Here is a 24,238-nt window from a genome sequence, read left to right on the forward strand (position 1 = left end):
GAGTCTCGTTAAGCTCTTTCTAAGGCGTCCTTCTGATACTGTCTTGTGAGCTTTGCTAACACAAGTCTTATATTTATACGGGTCTTAATGCTATCCCAGCTCAGTCACTCATCTTTAGCAGTCCCCGACCGTATTGCATAATTCACCGCGTGGCCCGAGTCGAATCTATGCGAATACCCCTAACACCTTTGATTGGTAAGGCTCCGGGATTCCGAGCCGCGAAGGACACGTCACAGTCGTGCTCAGGTCTTAATGTATAATATCGAGGGTTATCTGCACCGTGGTGATATCCGCAATATGCGAACTTCATCGCCCACCAGGTCGACGGGCAGAGAGTTCCTTCATTGTGCAGAAAGACAAGCAACTTTCCTTACTTGACGGTCCTTGGATTCAACAACCGGGTTTACAGATTCGTGGTTGAAATGCCTGGGTAAAACGCGAGGATTATTACGCGTCCTCAATATTGAGATTCGTACTTCTTGCTCTTTCCTATTGGGTAACCAGTGCGACTCCAGCTGTTCCGCAGCCTTCCAGATCCAGCTAACCCAACTGTTCACTAGGCCACGACTTCGGCATATCAACCGTATACAATCTGCTCTGTCGTTGAGGACATGCAAGGTCGTCGAGGTCAGAAGTTAATACCACGATCACCGCAGAGCCGTTGAGTCTGATGCGACATGGACAGAAGCTCAAGCTTAATAAAACTGCGAAGCTTCACAAGATGTGCCGCCTTGCTGGGTCGAGTCTCTTCTGCTCCTGCATTCTCGGCACGTCTCCTGGCTTTCTTGGTCGGATAAGGCTTGATCCCAATCGGTCGATCAAGGCCCTTAATTCGGGTGGAGCCTCAGCAAGCTTCTGCTCTACTAACTGCATTTTCAAGTCGTTTGTTTCCAACCCGACGGTCGAATTGACTCAACTAAATACCAGCAGCTACTTGAACGGGGCTGCTTTCCGCACAGGCACTGCCTTCCAATCCTTCTTCTCCTCCTTCTCTGACTCAGCGGTCTGATTTTAGAGCTTGCTAACCTGGCCTCTCCTTTGAAGCTGGCTGCATAGGATCCGCCCTGGCTCCTTACCTCCTGAGCAGACTCCAAGCGACGGTGATTTCGGCTAGACCTCGATGATGCACTCAAAGGGTAGTGTAAGACTTTCCTTCTTCCCTCTCAAGTTTCCTGTAATTCGTTTTTCCAGTATTCTGACCATCCTGATGAGGCAGATTCGACGGCATACACGAAGTCCTTGACTGATCGATCGCCATCTACCTCAGGCTAGTTAACCTTCTTGCAATCGTTGTCACCTTTTCCCACTCGCGGAGCCATTTTCTCGATATTCTGACTTCGGGGCTTTCTTCATTTTCAAATATTGGGTGGCTAGGTCGACCTTCCGAGCATCGTCGGCGTCGGAGCGACAGCCCTGCTTGAGCGAACACAAGGACATCGTAGACGGTATTTCCTTCCGAAGGTGTAGTCGATGTAGTCACGGGAAATAGTGCTGATAATGTAGGTGGCGCAAGAGACTTGAGGGCTGCTTTCCTCTTTTTTATACGCTTGTAAGCACGCGGTCGTACTGTTTTCGTAATGCTCGAAGCTCTTCCTCTCGCCTTCATCGAGGCTGAGAACGTAGTCTTCTGGAGATTGACAACTGGGTGGTGATGGCTCTGACGGTGCTCTGTGTCAGGTAGATCATTTTTCTTAACATCCGGATTGATGTACTCCCATACATTCTCACCGTCGGCCTCTATACTTGACGACACCAAATCCATTGGTCCAAACATCTTTGGGCCTGCTAGGATCACAGTGTGCGCGTCGTAATAAGGGTTTCGGATGTTGAGAGCCACATTTTGTAGGCTTCTACTGTTCAGTTGACGATAGGGTAATCAGGCGTTTCAAACAAAGATGATGCAGTAGATGCCCCGGGCTCATAACTGTCGGACTGAAAAGTCAGGTCAGGAGACTCGTAGTATAAGATTCGATCTATGAAGAAAAGAGACTAATATATAGCATGAGGTATGAGTCACGGTAGGGGGGGCACCCCCTCCCCGTATGACTCATAACTAAGCACACTTGGCGTCTGACACAATCCCAGCTTTAAGCTCTCTGAGATGAAAGCTGTATCACTAGTCTGGGGGTAGAATTGTTAAGTCTCGTTCCAAAGCTCAATAACCCAACACCCGTGTTAACCCTCGTCTCGCTCCAGAACCCGCGTCTCTCACCATCAGTATATTCAAGCTAGCCTTCCGCCTGGCGTCTTGCCTGGCTTGGGCTCTACTTGGACCCCCACGTGGGGGTCGTTACGCGTGGTGGAGTAGGTCGACTATATCGAAGGTTGTGTATCTAGGTTGTGGTTGTCATTATGGATGGAGGATTGATTGAGGGACGAATCGATTGTCGTAGCAGTACGGTGCAAGCGTCTCGTTGATCGTGACGCGTCCGCTCATTACGACGGCGTTGATGTCGTTGTCTTTTATGGCAGCAGGGTGCCAGCTTCTTGTGGAGGGCGCATCGCTCGTCACGATGGCTCCTTTAGTATTGTGGCAGCAAGGTGCCAACGTCTTCTTGTGAGGGCGCATCGCTCGTCACGACGGCTCCTCTTGTATTGTGGCAGCAAGGTGCCAGCGTCTTGTTGTGCGCGTCGCTCCGCCACGACGGCTCTAGGTAGCAAGGTGCCTCTTGTTGATAACGAGTATACTATGTATACCCGGACACGAGCGTGGGAACAGCTGATCAAAAGAGGTAATCAGTGCGTGGGAAACAACCCCGGCTTCATAACTGTCGACGGACAAGTCACTGAGAAGAACTCTGTCTATTGAATGTGGCTCTAGAGCCTCTATAAATACATAAGGAAAATAGGTAGTAGACTACTTCGCTGACCGTATCGTAGACCGAGTCGTAGACCGTGTCGTTGACCGAGTCGTAGACCGTGTCGTTGACCGAGTCGTTGACCGAGACAGTAGTAAGACATACGAGAACAAGGTGGTGAGTCATAAGGTGGTACCTGAGAGTGACCTCAACGGTCGACAAACCTCCTTCCATTATGCTTTGCACTACATGCGAGCGCATGTTCGAGGACTTTGTTCAGGATAGTAACAAACGACCTCATCATGAAACTGTAGCGGATCTCGAATCGGCTGCCGTAAACTATTGCTGGTTTTGCGTTATTGTGCTTGAAGAGTTACGAAGAATCACTATGCAAAGTGTCGATCATATCGCAATTAAGAGGCCATTGCTTCAGTGGTCTTGTTTTACAAACTCTTCTCAGTCAGTTTCTGGTGTCCAAATTTCCAGCTGGGGCACCGGTATCCCGGAGGTGGATTGCTCGTTCTACCTTCTACCAATATCTTCCAGAGCACTTTGTGAGCTGGAAATGGCTGGCGAAAAAAATCCGCTGTTTGGAATCGCTCACCATTCAAATCGAATCATTCCGTCAAATACGGGCGACCCAGCTATTGGTAGGCTTGCACTATCATGGCTAAAGAGGTGTTTGAATGCCCATGAAAAATGTGACAGGAATCGAGACTCAAAGTGGTTCCCGCCGAGGCTTCTGGACGTTACCGCGCAAAATCCGCGGCTAGTAATCACCAAAAGTGAACCCCCAAAGGGACCGTTCGCAACTTTAAGTTACTGCTAGGGACCAAATCCAACATTTCTCCGGCTGACAGGTGACCGGCTTGAGGATATGCGGGTAGGCATACCGTTAAAAGATCTCCCAGAGAATTTCCGCAACGCCGTCCAGATATGCCAGTCACTTCAGGTGAAGTACTTGTGGATTGACTCCTTATGCATCATCCAATCCGGAGAAGGTAGTAAAATGGATTGGCTCCACCACGTAACCGCTATGAGATCTATATATTCGAACGGCATCGTCAATATCGCATCTACGCAAGCTGTAGACGCCACCAAAAGCTGCTTCGTTGAGCGTGAACCTCTACACATTGAGCCGTATGTTATCAATTGTCGCACCCCATTTTCATCTGAATCCGATACTGTACCGCATCTGGTTGTGTACGCCGAACTGCCTCGAAGGGGTCACCAGCTTACTCCTCTGGCGTCTCGGGGATGGGTATTGCAAGAGCGCATGTTAGCTCCGCGGGTATTGCATTTCGGTACCCATCAAGTTTTTTGGGAGTGTTCTGAGTCTCAAAATACATGTGAAGCTTTTCCCAACGGAATACCTTATCATATATTCGAATTGCCACCTTTCGAACTCCCGAATAAATCAGACCAGGGTTCTGACGCGGCTTCTTTATGTTGGCAAGAACTTATACATGCCTACACTCGATGCTCACTGACAAAGGCTGATACCGATAAGTTCGTCGCTTTTGCAGGTATTGCCGAACGCATGGCTGCGGTCTTTGATGATGACTACATCGCTGGATTCTTCCGACACGAGCTACCAAGGTCCTTGCTATGGACAATTCCCAGGGATTTCACACCGAAAGCTTCAAGGAAGAGCCAGGGCGTCTACAGGGCTCCAACTTGGAGCTGGGCTAATACAGATGTCGAGATCCAACTGTACGAAAAGTACCTAAGATTTTATTTCCATTATGGTCCTCCACATATTTTCCTTACCACGCTCATAGGCCATCAGGTAGACCTCGTCGATCCGGGCAACAAATATGGCCAGCTTAGCCGGGCCGAACTGATTCTGAGTGGAAGACTGGTTAATCTGACTTGGGATAATACGTCCAAGATCACCTTTACTGAGTTTAATGCTCCTGAGCTTGGTTATTCGGCTCGTAGCGTAGACTTCTTTTTCGACAGTGAAGCCGCTTTCTATTCAGACCAAAAAGGAGTTGTGATACTCGCAATCGTTGGCTTCGAAGGATGGGGTGTCGATGGGCTTATTTTAAGACTTGAAGAGTCGAAAGGCACAGAGACTTACTTAAGACTAGGTAAGGGAAGATTATATGGGAATGGGATTCCAGATCGTTTTGCGGCTATTAAGGAAAGAACTATCTTGCTGATTTAAGGGTAAATGACTGCATTAATAGATTTCATCTCTTATCTGCCTTTTTAGTACTGGGCTGTCTATTACTATTCCTTCGGTACATAACACCCTGATAAGAACTGCTTACAATGAAGTTCAACCCTTTCAATGATTCTCCGAGGCACGATTTGCTTGATCATTGCGTAACCTATACGTTTAGGACAAGTTATTAAAGTACCTCACACCCATATATACGGATAGCTTTTTATAGCATTCTTAACGAATTCTTTATTAACTCAAGGCTCTGCTCTAGTTATCTTCCGCCTTTAACTCACGACCTAGGGCTCTTGATAAGGGCATGGCTTGAAAGAGTAGGAAAGATGGCCTCACACTGTTTAGTGTCGGCCTACCAGAGTCTGCCGTAAGCGAACTCACTTATGCAAGTCACTACTATATGCAGGTCAAGATACATATAATTTAGTGCTTTTATCGATATTCAATACTTATCGATAAGGATTCAGTGTTTTTCAACAACACCATAATAACATATTATTGAATAATAATATAGATATTTAAATGCTTTTTAATTTATATTTAATTTAACAACACGTTTTTATAGTGTTGTTGAAAAATACTGAATCTTTATCGATAAGTATTGAATGTTAATAAAGGCGCTGCATATCCTTGCAGCACATCATGTGCCCAGCTATTCGATTTTCAGCTCTTTTTCGGCTCTCTTCAACCTTTCCACCATAGAAGAGATTTGCACTGCTCTTCACAACTCGCACTTTTGAATTTCCTTATCGTATGATACCAAGAAATGAAAGACTTGGCAGCGATTTAGATGAGCAGATTCATGATCTGGACCGTAAGGATACGACGCTGCTCGCCAAGCCAAAGCCAAAGCTGAAAACGGAAGGTATAGAATTAGAAAAAATTCCCGCCATTAAAAGCCCTTGGTATGGCAACTGGATTTAGGCAGAACAGTAATACACATAGCGAAATAAGTTAACAAGAAAAGAGGTGGACATAGTGCAGGAGCTGTTTCGACTATATTAAGAAGGCGGGGATTCCGCTGAATTCTATCATTATCTATTAACAAAATCCAAGGAGATATTTTCTGAATCCTTGGAAAAACTGTCTTTAAATCATTCGGAAGAGTGCTCGTAGCATTAGAGGGTGGCGAGCATATGCCTCCTTCAAAACTCTTAAAAATTGCATATTAGACGTTCTTACTATCACGTATCTGCTATGTGGAGGATGCGCAGGGAGGGCCTTGTATATAGCCCATTCGTCATCTTAGAGACAAACTAGCATATAGTACAATACGTATCTTACAGTTTGCTCATTCTTCCGTAACAGTATCCCTATCTCGACACACCGGCCAAGCTAGGAGCAAGGACTAGGAGTTTGCAATCAGCCACTTTCCAAATCTCTACATCAACACCTGCAGCTCTACTAACTCTGAAGCACCTCTACCACCCATGCTGAGTGTTCCACAAACCGGCCTACAGCTGCCTGTAGCTAGCTTTCCTCCAACAGACGCGACTCATGCTCATGAAATGCGCTCATGCCAGAAACACGCTACGCGGGCCCAGCGCGTCAGGAGCAGCGCAACAACAGCGCCGCAAAATTGCACGTCGCCATCGCTGCGTCATGTCCTTCGGCGTGGCGAATGCCGAGCTCACGAATCATGTCGTGCGACGCGGGGTGCATTTACGTTGAGGCTGCTAGCCCACAGCATGTCGCAAAACGTCCATCGGAGCAGGCCCCGCAAATCTCGCCCGCTCTCCAGGTTGCATCAGATCTTGTAATCGCACTAACAGCGGCCCTAAAAGTGTGAAGAGCAACCCGCCTGCCACGCGGGGCAAAGCTGAGCAGCTTTCCAGTTGGCTAGGTGGTTAGGCGGTCAGGTTTTTTTTTTTTTCAACTCACCGGTCGCGGGACCCGTGCCTCTCTCCCCCTCACTACGAGTAAGAGAAACATCATCGTGTCGACTTGTTTGCCCCATAAACAAGGAGGGAGCTGGCTAAGCATAAGTTTGGCGTTCCGCTAGTGCGGAGCGATCGCCGTGGGTCACGAGCACGAGCGCAGAGTGGCGGTGGTGGCCTTAGATTTAAAAGCCGCACACTCTTAACTTCATACTATCCGGAGCAACTGGAAAATTCGGATGCAACCGAGGGAGAATAGGGCTGCAGTTAGGGGAGTCCTGGTGAAGCCAGGAAGACGGTAAACGATGAGGCGCTAGGACCATTGAATATTGAGGTGCTGAAGGGACTAGGGTTTCGCTAGTTTGCGCGCCTTGCGAGTTTAAAGACGAGTGAAAAACGAGGCGGTTTAGGTTCTTGAGAAAGGGTTTGAAACGAGACGAGGCAGTACGGTAGAAGTGGGGTTCATGGCCGTGATCAGGCTTCAGGAGGGATCATGGTGGTGAGGCTTTTCCTCGCGGTGCTTGAGTAGTAAATAGGACTGTTCGTGTGCCGACTTTGGCGAATTTGATTGGGATTTGAGATATCTCAATGCGAAACTGGACCATAGAGCTGAAAATGATCCGATTGAGTCGTTTGGATGTTGTCTATTCTTGATATCTATCAATTCCGTTGGCTTTGCGTCCTTTTCACCTGTTACAGACCCTATTCGATATTGTGATATACCTAGCTTTAGCTGTGAACAAGCTATTTGTTTGATAAATCAGTTAAGATATTCAACAAAGATGCAATAGATAGTCGATACGAATTAGCACCGAAGGCTAGTATGCAGAATAAGACTCAATTGACATGAAAGAAATGTGGGAGTGTTGATTCAGGTAAATGTTAATTCCCCAGCCTTTGCCAAACCGGCGTCCCGGGGAACAGCTTGTTCCATCCATAAGGCATCGTAGCCCCACACCTCTATCTCCGCTCTACGCTGCATGAAATTGAGGTCTAAGACATCTCAACCATTTCCCGCTTTTTCCGGTGGTTCAAGAGGAGCTGCCAGGGGTTTGGAAAGGAGGCCAACAACGATGCTAAAAAATCTGACGTGGTGATAGAAGGCCGAACGAATTACTGGGACTCAGGATCTCGTGCCGAGTACATACGCGCGTATAAGAATGAAGAATTGGCCTGCAGGGCGGGTCGATATTAGGCAAGCAACGGGCTCGACTATCATTTCACCGAAGTGGTGTGGGTGCGAACGGTCAGAAACCTGTGCGCTGACAGATTGATCTGGAGTAGCGGTGAGCAAAGTCTGGGGTAGTTTGAAACAGGTGTTCGTAGATGGGGTGTGAAATGAGCTGGTTATGCCAGGAGAAGATGGATTAAAGATCACGATGTCTGAAAGTGTAACATATACAGCGCAGCGGGCTTTCTGATGGCCCTACTGCAAGGCCACCATAGCTGGAACGTGTGGATTGGATGGGAGGGATGGTAATCCTTAGCGGGATGGCCGATGAGGGTGAGCAAAGAAGTACCCATGGAATGTCAAACGTCAACCTCTGGCTATTATTTACCCGACCTGGATTTATCCTGCTGCGGGGGTAGCCCGATGTCGTTTTGGAAGTCAGACGTCTGGATACAGCCTCGTGCAAGATTACTGCAGTGCAGCCTCTACACATTAGCCGGTAGATCTGGGAGGTACAAGGCGTTGGGCTGAGGTACATGGTCGGAAGTCGCTTTGGAGGGATTGAGATCAAGCGGTTCGGGCCTTCTATCGTGCCCTCAGGAGATAGCACAGTCAGACGGGTTCCAGAGTATCGGTTCTCTTCGAGAATAGAAGAGATGACCGTGCTGAAAGCTGTCTTGCGCGTCTGAGCCATGACTAGGTGGCACAAACCCCGGTGTCGGGATTCTAAAAGTACAATCGAAAGAGGATAATATACCAATTCCAGGGAAGACCTGGCCAAATGGTTGATTAATTCCAAGCAGATGACCAGAACGATGCCCGTACTGCCACACAGATAAAATTGGAGACGGGCTTTTGTCAGCGCAGTCCCGAGAGAGTGGTCTCTGCAGTTCTCTTTCCACTCAGCCCGAGACTGGGGAACAGGTTGCATTTTAATATCGAACACTGACTAAGGCCTGGCTGACCACCACGATGGCGAAGTTTATGAATCCACGGGTTGAGATTAGCATGAATTTCACCGTAAAGAAAGAATGCAGCTGACGGATAAGCAAGCAGTGTCACCATAACTAACGGAGATTCGAAAATAGTAGAAAACAGCGCGCTAGCTTTGGAAAGACTGAATCGATAATGTAATGGGTAATGCAGGGAAGTAGATGAAATTTAGATGTTCATGCCTCTGAGATGGAACGAGGCCAATAAGCAAGCTCGAACACAGCATACATAGGCGCCGTGTTTGGGAGCATGTCACGGCCGGTGCTGGAACACTAAAAGTTGGAAGCCCAGGTCTGCAGAGAGCAGACCTTACTTTTTTCGATAGCATCACTGGCGTGGTATAATTGGCGTGGAATATAAATGGTTGAGGCCGATCCGTTGGGACCTTTCCCAGCTAGGAGCTGCGATCCTAAACTGCGGCAATGCTAGGAAGATTTTGGCGAAGCCACGGACAAAGAAGGGACGAGTAGCACCCAAGCCGTTGCCAGGGAACCCAAGTTCGTGGCACAGATTGTGATAAGCACGTGGGACATCAGTCGCATGAGCAGCGTGTGCCACAGGTGAGCGTGGGGGGAAACGGACTTGGATTGGGGAGCGCAGAGCCAAGTGTGGGCAGTGGGCAGTGGGCAGTGGATAGTGGCACATGAGCGTTGCCTATCGCTTGGAAAGAGGAGGCGGTCGCTTACCTCGCAGAAGCAAAACGGCATGGCTACCTTTTCGCTCTAGAGAGTTAGAAGTTGGAGAGATGGTAATGGGAAGAAATGATGTCGTCATGTCCTTGCACCGCGGTGCGTGTTTCAAACTTCTGTGCAGCTGCGAGAAAGAGGAGACAGTCGATGCATCTGGGTAACGGCCGACAAGCTTCAGCTACTGTCCCGGGACCAGAAGAGCGGCATCGTTGCTTTGGCCCGTTCGAGCAGGCAGGTCAATGTAAACGCGACGACCACGCGACGAATCGAGCCTTGTGCCCCGGGGTCCTCATAATCGGAAGCGTGGTAACCTCGGTTTTGGTCCCGGAAACGATGCTAGCGGCTGGCTGGTCTCCCTGGGTTCAGACGAGGTCGAGTTCTTTTCTTTCGTGCGCAAAAAAGACATGGTCTGCAGGGTCTAAAGCTTGGTGAGTCGCAACACTTGGCCAAGGGAGGAGCAGGCTCCGTGCGCGGAAGGAAAATTCACCTCCCCCCGTGAGCTATCCGTTCCGACGGGTCCGTTTAGCGCGCCTCTTCAAGCCTAGAGTGGTGAATCTTTTGTAGGAGGCTGGGGTTGCAATCTCGGGAGTCGGCGTAGCTAACCGGGAGTCGGCGCCATCAGCTGATAAGACAACGAGTTCTGCAAGCGCCAGGTGCGGATTATGCCGTGAGATGAATATGTGATGTGGCTTGTGATGAGAAAGGGTACGGGAAGCGGTCAGGCTGCCGGAGGGAGGCGATCGCTGAGCCAGTCCTACATTGGCACTGTGGCATTCCAGCCGACATGGGGTATGGCTATAGCATTTGAAGGTCTGGTGGTCAGCAATTATATCCATCTCCGCTCGCTTTTTGACAGTAGCAGCAGTGGCGGCCACGAGATGGGTTCTGCTTGCTGGGTAAGAACAACAAGTGGAGCTGTCATGGTGGGAGATGCCCCCGACGCTGATTGGCCTGGGGAAGGCAGAGCGCCAGTCAGGGGAGGCCATACGATTCGTGAAGCGGCAGTCCCGTCAAGTCCGGGCTTAAAAGGGATTAACCTCGAGCCATTACCAGGCTGTCGGGCTCCATGGCGCTCAGCCCGTGTCCGGGGAACTGGATGGTGGTGTTTGCCTCTTTTCACGAGTAGGATGCCCCTGTCAGCAATCGCTGCGGAGCTGTGGGGAACATGCTTAAATTGCGGACAGCTTTTGGTGTCGACCTATCAACCTATCGACCAAGTCAACCGAGTGATTCGTCATACCAGTCTGTTCACCCGGCCACCCGTCCCGAAATGGCCATTTCGTATTCGCTATGCGATCGGGTACACACAAAAATGGTAATGCATTCATGTTATAGGCGTAATACAAAGCACTTACTACAACGGGTATCACCTAATACTACGGGGGGCTTCCGCAAGTTCCCTTTAAAATTCTCCTTTCTTTTTGGAACTAAAGACGTCTGAGGCATAACATCGTCCAAGGATTGACTTCCCTACTCAGAATGCACGATAGGTAGGAAATGGGACGCATCGCATAATCTAACCTTCTGTGTAACACATGCTACTTCGACAACAATTGCCTACCTCACCGCCGTCGTGCATCGTAAAGGTGGTTCGTTCCACAAAGCTGAGATGATCGTAGCAGTTGCACATCAGGCTCCAAAATCTCCTCCTATGATCATTCATTTGGCAGCCATGTGCAACCATTTCACGCCGAGACAGTAAGCGAAGGGTTCAAAAGAAACGATACTCTATTGGGTCCGGAGGGAAGAAAGCGAGCTAAGTCCTACTAATTTCTTGGTGAGCTTGGGTCCGGGGAGGCCAAATGAGCATTCGGATCCTACCGTTTAGGCTCATATCGCGCGACTCACGAGAGACTCCTGGAGTGGAAGGTAAGACATGTATTCATCAGTGCTGTAACCAGAAATGGAGGAAGAAATTGAGAGTACATTTCTGCTCCAGAAATGCGCACAAGGAAACAGTGACGAAAAGTCTCAGGCCTCGCCCTGGGGTTGTCTCTCACATATCGCTCTGGACCTGATCAGCACATGTCAGAAATGCAGCTTGGGAGGCTGGGCGGTCGAACATTCTGGGGCCGCGAAAAGTAGGGGCTTAGGAGTGACTCCAGGGATGGTGGCGATCTTCTGGGTGGGCCGGGTATTTGTGGGGTAGAAACCAACACGAAACTCCCTTCCGGACCCGCGGACCGTGTAACAACTGGTAAAGTCTTGCCCTGGTCACAAGGTTGGGAGGTAGACCTGCCAGGCAACCTCGCCGGGGGTTTTGGGAATCGCCACCCTTTCAGCAACGCGGTGAATCTGATGCCGAGCCTAATCTGGGCAGAAGTCTGCAGAGGACATAGGTCATCTGCTTCTCCTGGAGATCAGGAACTCGGAGTGCGGTAGCGACAGCGCGCTGCTTATTGCTCGAAGAGAACAGGCTCTGTAGCAGGAGGCCACGCAGTGTTCCTGATAAACGTCCGGCGATGGCTATCACTTTTGCGAGCTGTACAACGCATGAAACCGGCTGTGCCTTGCGATATCATGCCGCGTCGAGAAGAGGGTTGGGGTTGCACATGATTCCTGTGCTGCGAAGCGATTCGGTGCAATTTAGCAGATGACCTCGAGGGAGAAGGCCTTTTTGTAAAGGCTTGACGTAGCATTATTGGTAGAGACTTGTACCTCTGCGCCCGTAACAGCAGTGCGCTCGTTGTCCGCTCGGTGACTCGAGAAGTCCCAGCCCCCAGGCTGAAAGCTGGGGCAGCATGTCTCAAGGTGAAAGTACCCCACTGACACGAGAAACGGGAATCTCAAAATACCCCGTGCTACGCTCCGCCGCACAAACCTAACCAACAGTCTCGCGCGGGCCGTCGCACGCGTGAGATTTGGCCGTTTTGCACTCGCCAATCATAAAGGTTAGCCATGGCCGTTGTTTCGTTGTCGCCGCTGGCAGCAGAATCCTCTCGCTCTCAAAACCAGCAGCACCTGGGTAGAATTGATCCGCCAGACGAGGAGGCGGCCTTCCTAAAGGAGAAAGTCACCAGAACACAGGTTTTCTTGGCCGCTGACGAGAAAAGCCGGCCAAGCATGTGACGCCTCTTTCGCGGCGTCGCGTTTCGAATGGATGACAACAACGCAGCTCATTTGGAATCTCTATAACGCGGATCCTGAGGCTATTAAGCTTCAATAAAACGGGGCTCGTCGCTGCCCAAGGGTCCGAACTGCACGGACACGTGAGAGTCAAGTATTGCCGAAGTACCGTCGTGTTCGCGTTGGGTCAGCAGCCCACCGGGGAGAGCTCGGAAGAGGGAAAAAGAAAAAGGCGCGGAGGGCAATGAGAGGTACCTATAGTTAGTAGGCAGGTTAAATTCGCAGACACTGAAGATGCAGATCCCTGCCCCCTCGTAGTGACCGCTTTGGGACGTCTGTAACAGTACGGCTGACTTAGCGGTATCATGATTCACGCAAGGTATCATTGGTTTCCGGTGCAACCAATGCCTGCGGCGGAGCGACAGGCGGCGCTCAGGTGACGGGCGGAGCACGACGCGCCGTGAGAGGCTAATATGGGTGATTGATGGACCCTGACGCGCTGCTCAGCTCGGCCGTATTCGTGGTGGCCACGATGCCTGTGCTGCTGAAAATGTAGAGGCACGCAGGCACACAGGCAGCGTCGATAGCAGAGCACATGAATCAGATATGAATGACAAGAGGCTCCAGCAGTGGCGGTGCGACGAGTCAGCGTTGCTCTCCGGGGCTTCTGGAAGAGAAACCTTCTTGACGGCCTGCCTCGTGACGTGATCCCCACGCCCAGACCGCCGTCCGCAAAGGCTGAGCCCCCCGTTCGCTTTGGCCCAATCTGGCTTCCCGGCAGCCCCTCTGCGCTCAGGCTGAGGCAATGCCTCCTGCCCTCCGCAGCGCCCCAAAGGAGATAAAGCACACCAGCAGACGCGCCGACTCAGTGATGCTCAAAGAGTCGCGAGTCTGCGCGAGTCTGAGATGCCGTAGTGTAGCGCGCAAAACGGGGCTTGCTGCGGTGCCGAGTGGCCAGCAACGTCTAAGACGAGGAGCGGTGTCGATGCTTGGCCGGAGCGGCCTTTCTGGTTCAGTAGTCCAGTAGTCGCACGCTTCTGGGGGAAGCCCGAGGTAGGTCCCGCGTGTACTGGCCGACACATCACTTGTACAAGGTGGTAGGTACCCTGGCCAACACTCGCCCTTGCCCCCAGCGCCATCACCCCCATGCTCTGCCCATGTCCATGCGCCCATGCACTGTCCCATGCCCATGCGCAAACGCCTCGTCCCACAGTTCCGGTAGCAGGCTTGTGGTGTGGGAGAGACAGTGGGAGACAGTCGCACCGCCAGCCCACACCTGCCGGATTTATTATGTAGCACCTTTTCCGCCCACCCCCAGGCTTGCCCTTTCCGACAAAGACCGTCACCAACGCCCAAACCCAAACCTCCTCTCCATACCACCAAGCACACACTTGCTACGCTCCAGGCCGACGCTCCCAGCGTTCTTTCGACCAGCCTTCCGCCCGCTGTCCGACTTATGATTACGGAGCCTCGCACTTGCCGCGTGAATCTTCCGTTGCTCGCCGCGGCTCAAGTTCCTCCACAGGCCTGCCGATCTTGACGCAATCATCACCACCAGGAATACTACCCACGACGAAAACAGCCACCTCTGCCATTCGACCGTCTTCATAACAACTACGGCGCCCAGCGACGCCCCCAGCGCTGTTAGAATGCCCTTTCGCTCAGAAAACCCCATTGTGCGGGTAGAGCCCAGCTCCATGCACACAATCGACACCCGCAACGCTGAGAATCTATTCGGGCTATGGTCTGGTGAGTTCCTGTGCTGTGCAGCCCGCCGGACTTGTGAATTGCCTACTGACGGTGAATCCAGTTTTCTCGAAATGCGCAGAGTCGATGGAGGATGGCAAGCGATACGAAAACCTTAGCTGGAGGCTATGGAACCGCGAAACCTTCTGCTGCGCACCTGATCACAACACTGTCTTTTCACCGCGGTGGTCATTGATGCGCAAGCTATCAAATGACCTTCATGTGCCGGGCCTTTCATCAAGTGTAGACTCCGAATCATCAAACTCAGACGGTGCTCGCACAGCAAATACCTCACGCTCAGACTCAACCTCATCCAGGCCACAAATTCGAAGACAGGATTCTACTGAAAGCCGGAGTAGAGGCAGGGAGAAGCACATCACACCGATTGATTTGGAGAAGATTGTGAATTCGATCAAAGAGAAGAAGAATCTGGAGCCGCTTTCACCCTTGCCACCACAATTATCTCAAATATTTCCTCGTCATGGGACGGGGCCTTGCGAAGACACCACTCCTCGCCCATCATCACCGCCACCTACTGTTCATATCGCACCGGATTCTTCCACATCCACCGTAGCCACCGCTATTGGCAGCGACGGATCAAGTATGAGCCCACCTGTGGGTTCGGACGTCAGCACGTCCACCGATCTCAGCTCGCATAGCATCGTGCATGGCTTCTCGATAGGTCGTATTTCTTCCTCTATCCGCTCTAAGACGCAACTATCGACCCCTACACCTATCCTAAAGGCAGCAGCCCTCCCGAAGGAGCCAGCGAAGAAGAAGGCTCCTGTATTCACACTCGGCGGTTCTTCAGACGAAGGTGACAATAGCTCCTTCGAGACTCAGATGTACCTGGCAAAGCACAGTTCCCTTTCCGATGGCCTAAAGAAGCAAGCGTTCAACCGAAAGACGACCTCTTTCAAGGACGAGGTCACTACGAGAACAATCCAGGATAATAGGTCGTCTGAAAGCGACGAAGCAATTGAGACTGACAGCGAGTCTGAAGAGGATGATTCGGATGACAACGCCATTGAAGACGATGATTATGAGGATGATGAGGACCAGTGGGAGGACGACGACGCCAGTGGTCCATCCAGTGTCAACGACCGGGAACTGTTCCAGCGGGTTGACTCGAGGCCGAATCTCACTTCGCATCGATCTCTCCTAACTACTCTAATGCACGAAGGAGACCGGGCTCAGGCCCTTCAGAACGCAGCTTCACGATCAACTCCTGCTATGCGTAGATCCCGCACTTCATCACCAAACGGACCCTCACTTGCTACGTCTCCACAGGAAGACAGTGGTCTAATGATGCGGTCAACTCAGATTCCTCATTCGAAACCCATTATCATGACAACTTCTAACACGCATCCGCCAGCATTATCTCCTCGCACCACACGTAGGAACATGCTTCAAACTGAGTTGACCGAATCGCTCCGCAAACACCTGTTGTGGGAACGCCAGCAGAAGAACGCGACTAATAATGCTGTGCTTAAGCGACATCAGAGCGCGATCGCTGCTAACCCAGCCCTTCGACGCGCAATGACTACCAGCGATATTAAAAGCATGAATGTTTTTCAGCGGGAAGGAACCGGCAAACCATCTGCCTACCGAGATATGGCAAAGAACAATTCCTCATACAACGAATACTTTGACCAAGGCCTCCAGGAATACCACCAAAAAGGATGGTAGTGACCTTTAGCATAGCCACGGGCACTTTGCGAAGCCCGTGATGTTTTCCTGTACTTTTCATTGAATCATTGCAATCATTATGTTTTGGGCGGCATTTACGGACTGCGTAATGACACATTTTGGCGTTTCTGGGTTATTCTTTCACTTTCGGTGTCAACGGCTGCACGGGAGGCTCAATTGTGGGTAATGTTTTTGCTCAAAATCTCTTGATACCACTTCCGGCACTGCTATTGCCAATGAGGCTATGACTTTTCTGCTTCATCTTTTCATTTCGGACGGCAGCGGCTCATTTTACTTTGGAGATACGTCACTGGCTCGCGCTGGGTTGTATTGGGTCTCACATGTGCGCTGAGCGTATTTCCGTCGTTTGGTGTGTACTATTACTCACATTGTACTTTTATGGGGCTTTCGGGTGGAGCCGATATACCCTGTTGCGCAAGGCGAGGGCAGCTGACGACTCCACCGTCGTCGAAAGCTCTAGCTATTACCTCACAACCAGTAGAAGGTAATCAGTTTAGGTACTTAATCAAAAGCAGAACTTGAACATTAATGCTTTCAGCTGAGACCATGGAATGTGCGGATGAGTCGAGCATGGCACACGTTAGGCTCTCTTTTCCTTGCTAGTCGCCAGAAGCATTCTCCCCCATCGGCTTTGGTAATTCCCAACAAGATGCAACCACAACCTTGATACGAGCGACGAGCACATGAAAACAAGCTCTGCTTTACCGCTCTTCTGAATCATCACAGAAGTCGGGATGCCCAGTGGCGCTTATGCAGCTTGTGCTGTACGTTTTTATGCATGGCCGGCGCCAATGGCCGGGTGCTGTTTGCAACCGCCGCCGGAGCGGTCGCCAGAGCCGTAACGGGCAACGCGAGGGCAAGTCGCGACGGTGCGCCTGGGCATTTGCCGCAAATGCTTGAATCATCGTGTCACAACTCCTGACATGGTTGATTTCTCACATCGCCCAGCGGGCATTCGCATTACTCACGTAGCTCGAACATTCTTTTGATAGCTCGCGGAAAGCAATACCAGAAAAGCAGGGAGGCAATGGCAAAAGGAAAAAGTCAAAGTGTGGTGTGCTCGACTACTTTTGACTACTCTGAGAGTCTAAAGGTGCCGTCATCTCTGGGCTTGCTGGCTGCTAGTTGCGGCGCATGCTACGACGACGACGGCGACGACGACGCTGCCAGACTGCCTCGTGAGAGCGCTCTCTTCCCAGGGTCCAGCGGGGCCGGAGCAGTGGCGGCCGCGTGAAGCGCATCGTGAAGATCTTCCATTGCCAGCGCCTGGGCGGCTCGCAAATGCAGCCTTACGAGTCAAATCGCCCGGCTGCTGCTTTGCCCGGGCGGACGCTCCCAAGGGCTCGAAGGGTTCTAAAGAGCTGGACTCGCTGTGACTCTCTTACGCTCTCACGCCGTTTCAGCATTCGCAGGTTGCAGAGCGTGACGAGAGCGTCACGGCCAGCGTGCCACTTCTCTTCCCGTTCGCCATTGCGTCTCAGATACTGCTCCAGGCACACTGTGTGCTACAGCGCTGCAATCGATTGATTGCCGGCGCCACCAGGCAGAGCAGCCGTTGTTCAATTACGACCTGCTGACCAAAGGGAGTCGGCCCGGGGCAGAGCTCCTGTCACTGCCCTACCCCGGATCGCCCCAGGTTGCAGTCCCGCGCCAATCTTTATCATTCATCACTCCGTCTAAAAACAACGTCCTATCATGCCCGGGCGACCGCAGCTCTCCGTCAGGCAACCGCAGCGCCCCCGTCCATGGCTTGCCCGGTATGTTGATGTGATGCGCTGGCGCTGGCTAGCCGCTGCAAATGGGTCATCTGCTCATGGTGTTCAGGGCTCGCGACCGCTGAGTTGGCAGCTCCTCAGCCTCATCAACAGGGCCCTGCGCCACCGCGCGCGAAGCCGAAGCTGCTCTATCGATATTTTGAATCAAAGTCCGGTAATGCTGACGCCTCCCGTCAAGTGACCCCATCGCCATTCCTCAGTCATTCTCCGTCACCCTTCTGCCAGCCTTCCCGTGATTTCATTTGTCGCTTCATCTTCCTCTTGCGGTCGCCCCGTGGGGGTCGCATCACCTGCCCAGCCTCAATGTGACAATGTCACTGCCGTCCACAAACTCGGCGAGCTGACTTGTTTGTTTTTCTTCCAATAACCCGGCCTGCAGAGCCGGCGACTCCTGCCCCTTTGTCCACGACAGCTCACGATCCTCTCACCAGACCGCTGGCGCCATGCAGCATGCCCAACGTCGATCACAGCCGTCTCGGGTCCATCACGGATCCGTCGTGACAGATACCGTTCCTAATCGCCAGGTTCCGCAAGATACACCCACTGCAGGTAGTCAATTTGTCGCCCCGTCTATCGATACCTCTCGCAATGCTCGCCGGCCAATGCCAAAGGCCCAAATTGAAGATCCAAGAGGTTTCAATTATCGCAGATCCGTCGGAGATTTTCTCTAAGGGGGCAAAACGACAGTGATGGCACTATGCCAACTCCCGGATGCGCTCACCGACCCTGACTCCCCCTTTGACATCGAGGCGCTTGACTGCGTCCTCCGCGTCCCGTTTGATTACTCTGAAAGTGGTAAGCCAAGTAAAAAATCCCGGTATGGAACGAGGCTATCAAATCAATGTCGAGAGGGGATTCGATGCGATAGTTGCAAACGCTCGTGCCTCCACCCTGTTGAATCATATTGATGCCCTGGATAAGCAACTTGAAGCTCCCTTGGTGGCGCAAAAAACAGCCACCATTAAGATCATATCCAATCTTAGAAAACCAGAGAAGCCCCCGTCTGGGATTCTCCTGAAATATGAACTTCCACACCTCCTCCCAACAATAGCGGAGTCGCAGCCGTCTGCTTCTAACCAACCTGTAACTTATAGCGCTGAACAAAAAGCACAAGCACAGTCCAGACGCGAGGCTGAAACCCGCCAGCTAGAATCCAGGCTTGGGAGGCTACCTAAGTTCACCAAATCTCTTAATGGGCTAGAATATACGGTGCCTATTGAACCTCGTAACGCATTAGAGCTTCCCGGGGATCTCAAAGCTATCAATACCACCAGTCTCATCGTCCCTGCTCTTTACAATCTAGAGACATGTAGGATCGAGCTTAGGGGTGTTGACGGCGAAGCAAAAACGAATGTTGAGAGAGCTTTTCAAAAAAGAGTCCTGCATTACCCTCAAATGACTCCCACGAACCACGTCAATTACCTTTCACAGAACATGCATACTATGGTTACTCAGAAGCAGATCACAAAGTTCGAAATCCCTCGCAATGCACCGCAGTCTTATTCGCAGCCAACGACAGCTCAAATAGCCCAAGGATTGTCGAACCCTCGTTCAAGTGATGATAACTCCACACTGCCTCCGCACGAAGTACCAGATCGCGCCCCGTAAGTACAATCCCTAGACCCCCTGAATGGAACATTGCCGATTATGATGCCAAGGATACAAACGACTCGTTTGGATCTGACACCGATGACAGCGGTGAAGAGCAAGAGGAAGCCGAACCAGGGGCATCTGACAGAAAGTCACAAATTACTTCAGCTTGTGAGTCTCAGTATTATTATCAAATGTGACCGCTGTAAAGACACTATAGACGTCTCCAACGTTAAGGACACTAGGAAGCGGGATGGCGCAGGCACTCGCTCGGAAACATGCAAGAAGTGTGCCAATTCTCTGGGAATAAGTAATGGCTTACGTCCCGTGTGGGTGATTCGTTGCTGACAATGGGGAGGCTTTAGGACATATCTTATACATAGCAATTCCATACGTGCTGGTACTTGGACCTCGATGGATGTACCGTGGTGGATCTGTTGCTAAGGTGGTAGATGCAGATTTCCGTGTCATCTCCACAAACTCACTAACCTGCACGGCACAGCTTGTTCATCCCAACATGCGCTGAATGCTCAACGCCATACCCGGCCACAGGAGTTACCTCCGTCAGAGGAGAAATGTCGGTGGCGTTTTGTCGGGAATCCCACCGTAAGATGAGTATGCTACCCGATGAGGTCGGCACGCCGACTGGCTTCAAGACATTTCCATCTACTAATGTGTTTTGATGATAGGCTTTCCGCATTCCAGAAGTGAAGTTCCTCCTAGTCAGCGCTAGCAGGTGTGGTTTCATGCAAGTGCTAATAGAGATTCCACCCTTGGGAAGCGGAGGCACCGCCGCCGCTAAGACCTGCAGGCATAACCTAATCTAACACGGCAGTTCGCGCGAGTCGAGCGCCAGCGAAAAGGAAGGTGCGTGGATTGATAAAACCCCATAATGTCTCGCCCATGGTAAATACGAACTTTACTATGGTTTTCCGGCTGGAATTTCCTGGAATGTCGCGTCGATCCGTGCTGATTCGGATCTGACTGATGATTGGGACAACAGCCAGCGGAAAACTCGGCACAGTTGCCGGCAACGAGCTGCCAGACCGCGGACGGTGCATACATTACAAGAAATCGTATTGATGGTTTCGGTATGTCACAAAATCCCTCTGAAAGCCATGCAGATATTCCCCGTCTCATGCGAGCCAGGTTTTCCTGTTGCCACAAGGCCTTCCCGCGCGATAGGTGCGTATGCCTTCCCGCCTTCCCCTTCGCATCCCACCACTGAGATTGCGCCTTACTGAATGCCGTATTATGGGCGGGAATGTTTGGCGTTAGTGGCTCCTAGGTGCCATGACCAAAGGACGGATCACCCCATCGAGCAAGCAAACAGAATGATATGGTAAGTGTAGTGCTGTCCGGGTCAGCAGATGGCGATGTCGAAACTTGCAACGTCATCTGCGCTTTGCATAAGAATGATTAAGCTTTCCCCGCAGCGTCTCGCTTCCAAGCCTCAAACACTTGCCCCCACTCCCCTGTAGACGTGCGCCTCATCAGCGACAGTTCCTCCGCTGGCCATCATTGCCTCGGTATGCCATCTGCTGACTCCTAATCCGCTATCTGGTGGCCTTTGTATGTTCTCTCACCCGCCCGTCGGCTCCCACCCCGAGCCCGTCCGCTTCGTCTCCAATCTGACACGTGAATAACACGATACATTAGATTCGCGTGAACAAAACTACCGTCTAAAGGACTGCGGCGTGTGCCATGCTTGGCTCACAGTCCGACCTGGAAAAGGCTGCTGGGAAGGTGGCCAGGGTCAGTTGTGATTTCTCATATATCTTCCCTGCAACGCATCCTCTGCAATTACCGTGTCCTCGGGGGGATTCCTTTCCAGACAGCAACACCGCGTCGGGGCTGGTGACGCGTGCCCAAGGCTCCGTTGGGTTTCTCGAATTCCTCCACCTCTCGACGGAACTTTTCGGTGCGTCATTTTCCCCAACCTAAATTCTCCGCCCGGAATGTTGTCCGCGCACTCTTGCGCCGCTAACATGGTTCCGCCAGCCACTCTTGAACAACATAGCCCGGCGCCGCGCAAACTCAAAACTGTTGGCCGTGCCAGGAACAGCCATGTCTGGAAAGTCGAAGAAAAGATTCTTTACCCCGGATCTACAGTGCTGCACGCGGCGTTCAAAGAACTCATAGGGCTGACCATGCCCAACTTGGACGACCGTTTCGCCACCATGTCACTCTTTCCATCTGGGCTCCCGCAAAGAAAACAATGACTTCCTCCGCTTCTTCTGGCCGATAGCGACTGGGATGGTTTCGATCTTGTGGCACGACCATGGGGTGATATTTCCTTGTGACGCGTGCTGTGGCTAACACTTTTTCATCCATATGCAGGAACGAGGGATAAGATAAGGATGTCTCGAAGGGGCGTGCAGCTAACTACTTTTTCTTTACCGTTATTATCGTAATGTTTACTTTGAGAGTAATGTTTGTGGGTCTTTCCGACCATAGATCTCAGATCCACGAAAATACAAGCGCCGGGCCGGCACGAACCGAAGGACTTGATTAATCTCCGGTACAAAGCGGAGAACGAACACCCAGAACAGCATTGCAGCCGCGACTTGCAACTTTCTAGAAAAATCGGAATATATGTGGAACCGTTCAATCTCAACGTTTTTCGTACGAAAAGTTTATTATATGGAGCATGTCGGGCGAGAGGTGGGTAAAAGTCGGGTTTTCATGTGAAAGAAAAACGAAACGTTCGAGACATTTTCACGGGTTAGCCAATTTACATAATTGAGAACACGTCTTTCTCCCCCGCTGTGCTAATATAAGAAATACTCACAAATCAAATGGTTGCTGACAGAATCTTCGCTCTTTACCGCTCCCGACTGCTGAAGTTTTTCAGCTGAAAACGGCAGACGCGAACAAGGCGATGCTTTGCTGACATCTCAGCCCCCCTGGTGCTGCACAGCAGTGACTGAGGGAAAATGTAACAGTGACTTCCAGATTGTGTCGTCTAGTTGGTAGCCAGCGGGGTTTTCAGATAATGATTATTGATGAGGGTTGCACGATGTCCCGATAATTTTTTTTCTTCATTCTACTCCTTAATGTAGAAGTTACAGCTCCAACCCAATGGAAAGTACCATCCTCAATATAGCACGGCTTTCGCAGTGTCCATTCTTTATTTTCGACTTTGACGTCGTGAGGGTGATTATAAAACATGATGGCATCGATCTTCAAAATGCAGATACATAACGCTATTCCAACCACATCCGATCAATCGCCTTTCCTCTTCCGATGCCATCACTACTTAAGAGCCTCGATAAATCTAAATCAGAGCGCAGTCTTGCCGTGTAGCCAAAATGCATGCCAACTACGCAAACATCCCCTTTTTGATATTATGACGTAATGACAGGCAGTCCGCTGCCTCATCTGTCGCAAATCCTTGACAACACCTAGCCAAACTCGAGCACCTTACTCCCGGATACGTCATCAAACTAACGAATACAACAGTGTAAACATCAATGATTTCATTCTTAAACTCGAGAAGAGACTCAATGGCATAGCCATCAGTGTCGCTCGCGTTCTAACAGCTTTGACAGCTATCAGTCAAACCCACGCGACAATCACGACATTGAGCGTCACCATGCCACATTAAGTGCAGTCTGCACATTTTCTACAACTACCTAGAGGGATCTAACATCTGAGTCACCCCGCCCAGCCCCGTAGTCATCCAATCCCAAGCATCCCAACCTCAGCGGAGCTAGCTCCCTCAAAGCTTGGCCTTCTTCCGCTCCACCCCACCCACTCCGCCGCTCAGAACTCATTCTCGTCGCTTCCGGCGATAATTACATTATTGACCTGGTACGCACGGTTACACAACATGCCGCCAAAGGGTGTTAGTGCGCAAACTATGGCGCAAGCCACGGGGTGCGATACGAGCAGCAAGGCGGGAGGGAGCGGGGAAGGGGCGCGTGCGCACCGCCATTCGCTAATAGGCGAGTATGTGCGAATGCATGAGGTAAGGAAATAGACGGGAAATATGAGAAGGCTTGAGGTGGAGGATTGTGGAGGTGCGGGATCACATGGGCGCGGGTACCACGTACGTGGCGTTTGCGTTGTGTTTCCGGTGCTGAAAGGGGAACGGGAGGAAAGGGATGTAAGGGACGGCCGATTGTTTCGGTCTTTTACTTTTTTGGGGACATGCGAAGGGGATTTATTTGGGATATTGGGAACCCCAACAAAAGTTGTTGGTGTTGTTCAAGGCAAGGAAAATGTTGCAGCAAACGCCGACGTACCTTCAGGACCATTCTGCATAGCTGCGTTGCTAGTAGCAATTGTTGTCGCTTGGAGATGAGGGGATCGATGACAAAATGTTCGCGCATATCTACCAATGAACGCCAGAGCTGTCAGCCAGTAGTCCAATAATCTGTTTCAGGCATTCGGTGATGCGAGGACGCGTGTTTTCGGTGTTGTCTTGTGTGATAAAAAGAAATAGCAAACGGGATTGAAGAGCCGATGCGTAGATAAAACGTGGGGGTTTGGCTGGGCGGCTGAGGATGGCGTTCCGTGAAAACGCCCCGCTTCCGGGGATGCATACATCGCATCTGCATCTCGAGCCCGCAGGGGCTTTTGGCGAGCTAGCCGGACCAACTATCTGCAGTGACAGCGGCCAGCCACAAATGGGGATTG

General features: G+C 51.1%; 5 protein-coding genes across 5 annotated transcripts; 4 read left to right on the forward strand and 1 right to left on the reverse strand.

Annotated features, from left to right (window-relative positions):
* Nucleotides 1–3,453: 3,453 nt before the first annotated feature.
* K441DRAFT_738986 (uncharacterized protein) lies at nt 3,454–4,712 on the forward strand (the record flags this gene model as incomplete). Its single annotated transcript, XM_067654347.1, has 1 exon — nt 3,454–4,712. A coding segment is annotated over exon 1 (1,037 nt), but the record flags the coding sequence as incomplete, so codon positions are not given.
* A 4,332-nt stretch (nt 4,713–9,044) lies between these two features.
* K441DRAFT_318978 (uncharacterized protein) lies at nt 9,045–9,467 on the reverse strand. The gene has a single exon (XM_067641156.1). The coding sequence runs from the start codon at nt 9,347–9,349 to the stop codon at nt 9,131–9,133; it is 219 nt and encodes a 72-aa protein (XP_067507818.1). The 5' UTR covers nt 9,350–9,467; the 3' UTR covers nt 9,045–9,130.
* A 926-nt stretch (nt 9,468–10,393) lies between these two features.
* Nucleotides 10,394–11,029, forward strand: K441DRAFT_674431 (uncharacterized protein; the record flags this gene model as incomplete). Its single annotated transcript, XM_067650753.1, has 1 exon — nt 10,394–11,029. One exon carries the CDS (start codon nt 10,394–10,396, stop codon nt 11,027–11,029), a length of 636 nt encoding a protein of 211 aa, XP_067507819.1.
* A 3,396-nt stretch (nt 11,030–14,425) lies between these two features.
* K441DRAFT_674432 (DUF1752-domain-containing protein) lies at nt 14,426–16,211 on the forward strand (the record flags this gene model as incomplete). The annotated part of the gene is made up of 2 exons (XM_067650754.1): nt 14,426–14,525; nt 14,587–16,211. The coding sequence occupies 2 exons, from the start codon at nt 14,426–14,428 to the stop codon at nt 16,209–16,211; spliced, it is 1,725 nt and encodes a 574-aa protein (XP_067507820.1).
* A 1,716-nt stretch (nt 16,212–17,927) lies between these two features.
* On the forward strand, nt 17,928–19,945 carry K441DRAFT_703387 (uncharacterized protein; the record flags this gene model as incomplete). Its single annotated transcript, XM_067653470.1, has 6 exons — nt 17,928–17,989; nt 18,387–18,640; nt 18,695–18,824; nt 18,859–19,545; nt 19,596–19,748; nt 19,780–19,945. 6 exons carry the CDS (start codon nt 17,928–17,930, stop codon nt 19,943–19,945), a joined length of 1,452 nt encoding a protein of 483 aa, XP_067507821.1.
* Nucleotides 19,946–24,238: the final 4,293 nt, after the last annotated feature.

Source organism: Cenococcum geophilum, assembly GCF_001692895.1.
Source record: "Cenococcum geophilum 1.58 unplaced genomic scaffold K441scaffold_7, whole genome shotgun sequence".
Classification (NCBI taxonomy): Eukaryota; Fungi; Ascomycota; class Dothideomycetes; order Gloniales; family Gloniaceae; genus Cenococcum; species Cenococcum geophilum.

Excerpts from the sequence above, each read along its gene's own strand:
- K441DRAFT_318978 (XM_067641156.1), bottom strand. The coding sequence starts at position 9,349 with ATGCTATCGAAAAAAGTAAGGTCTGCTCTCTGCAGACCTGGGCTTCCA.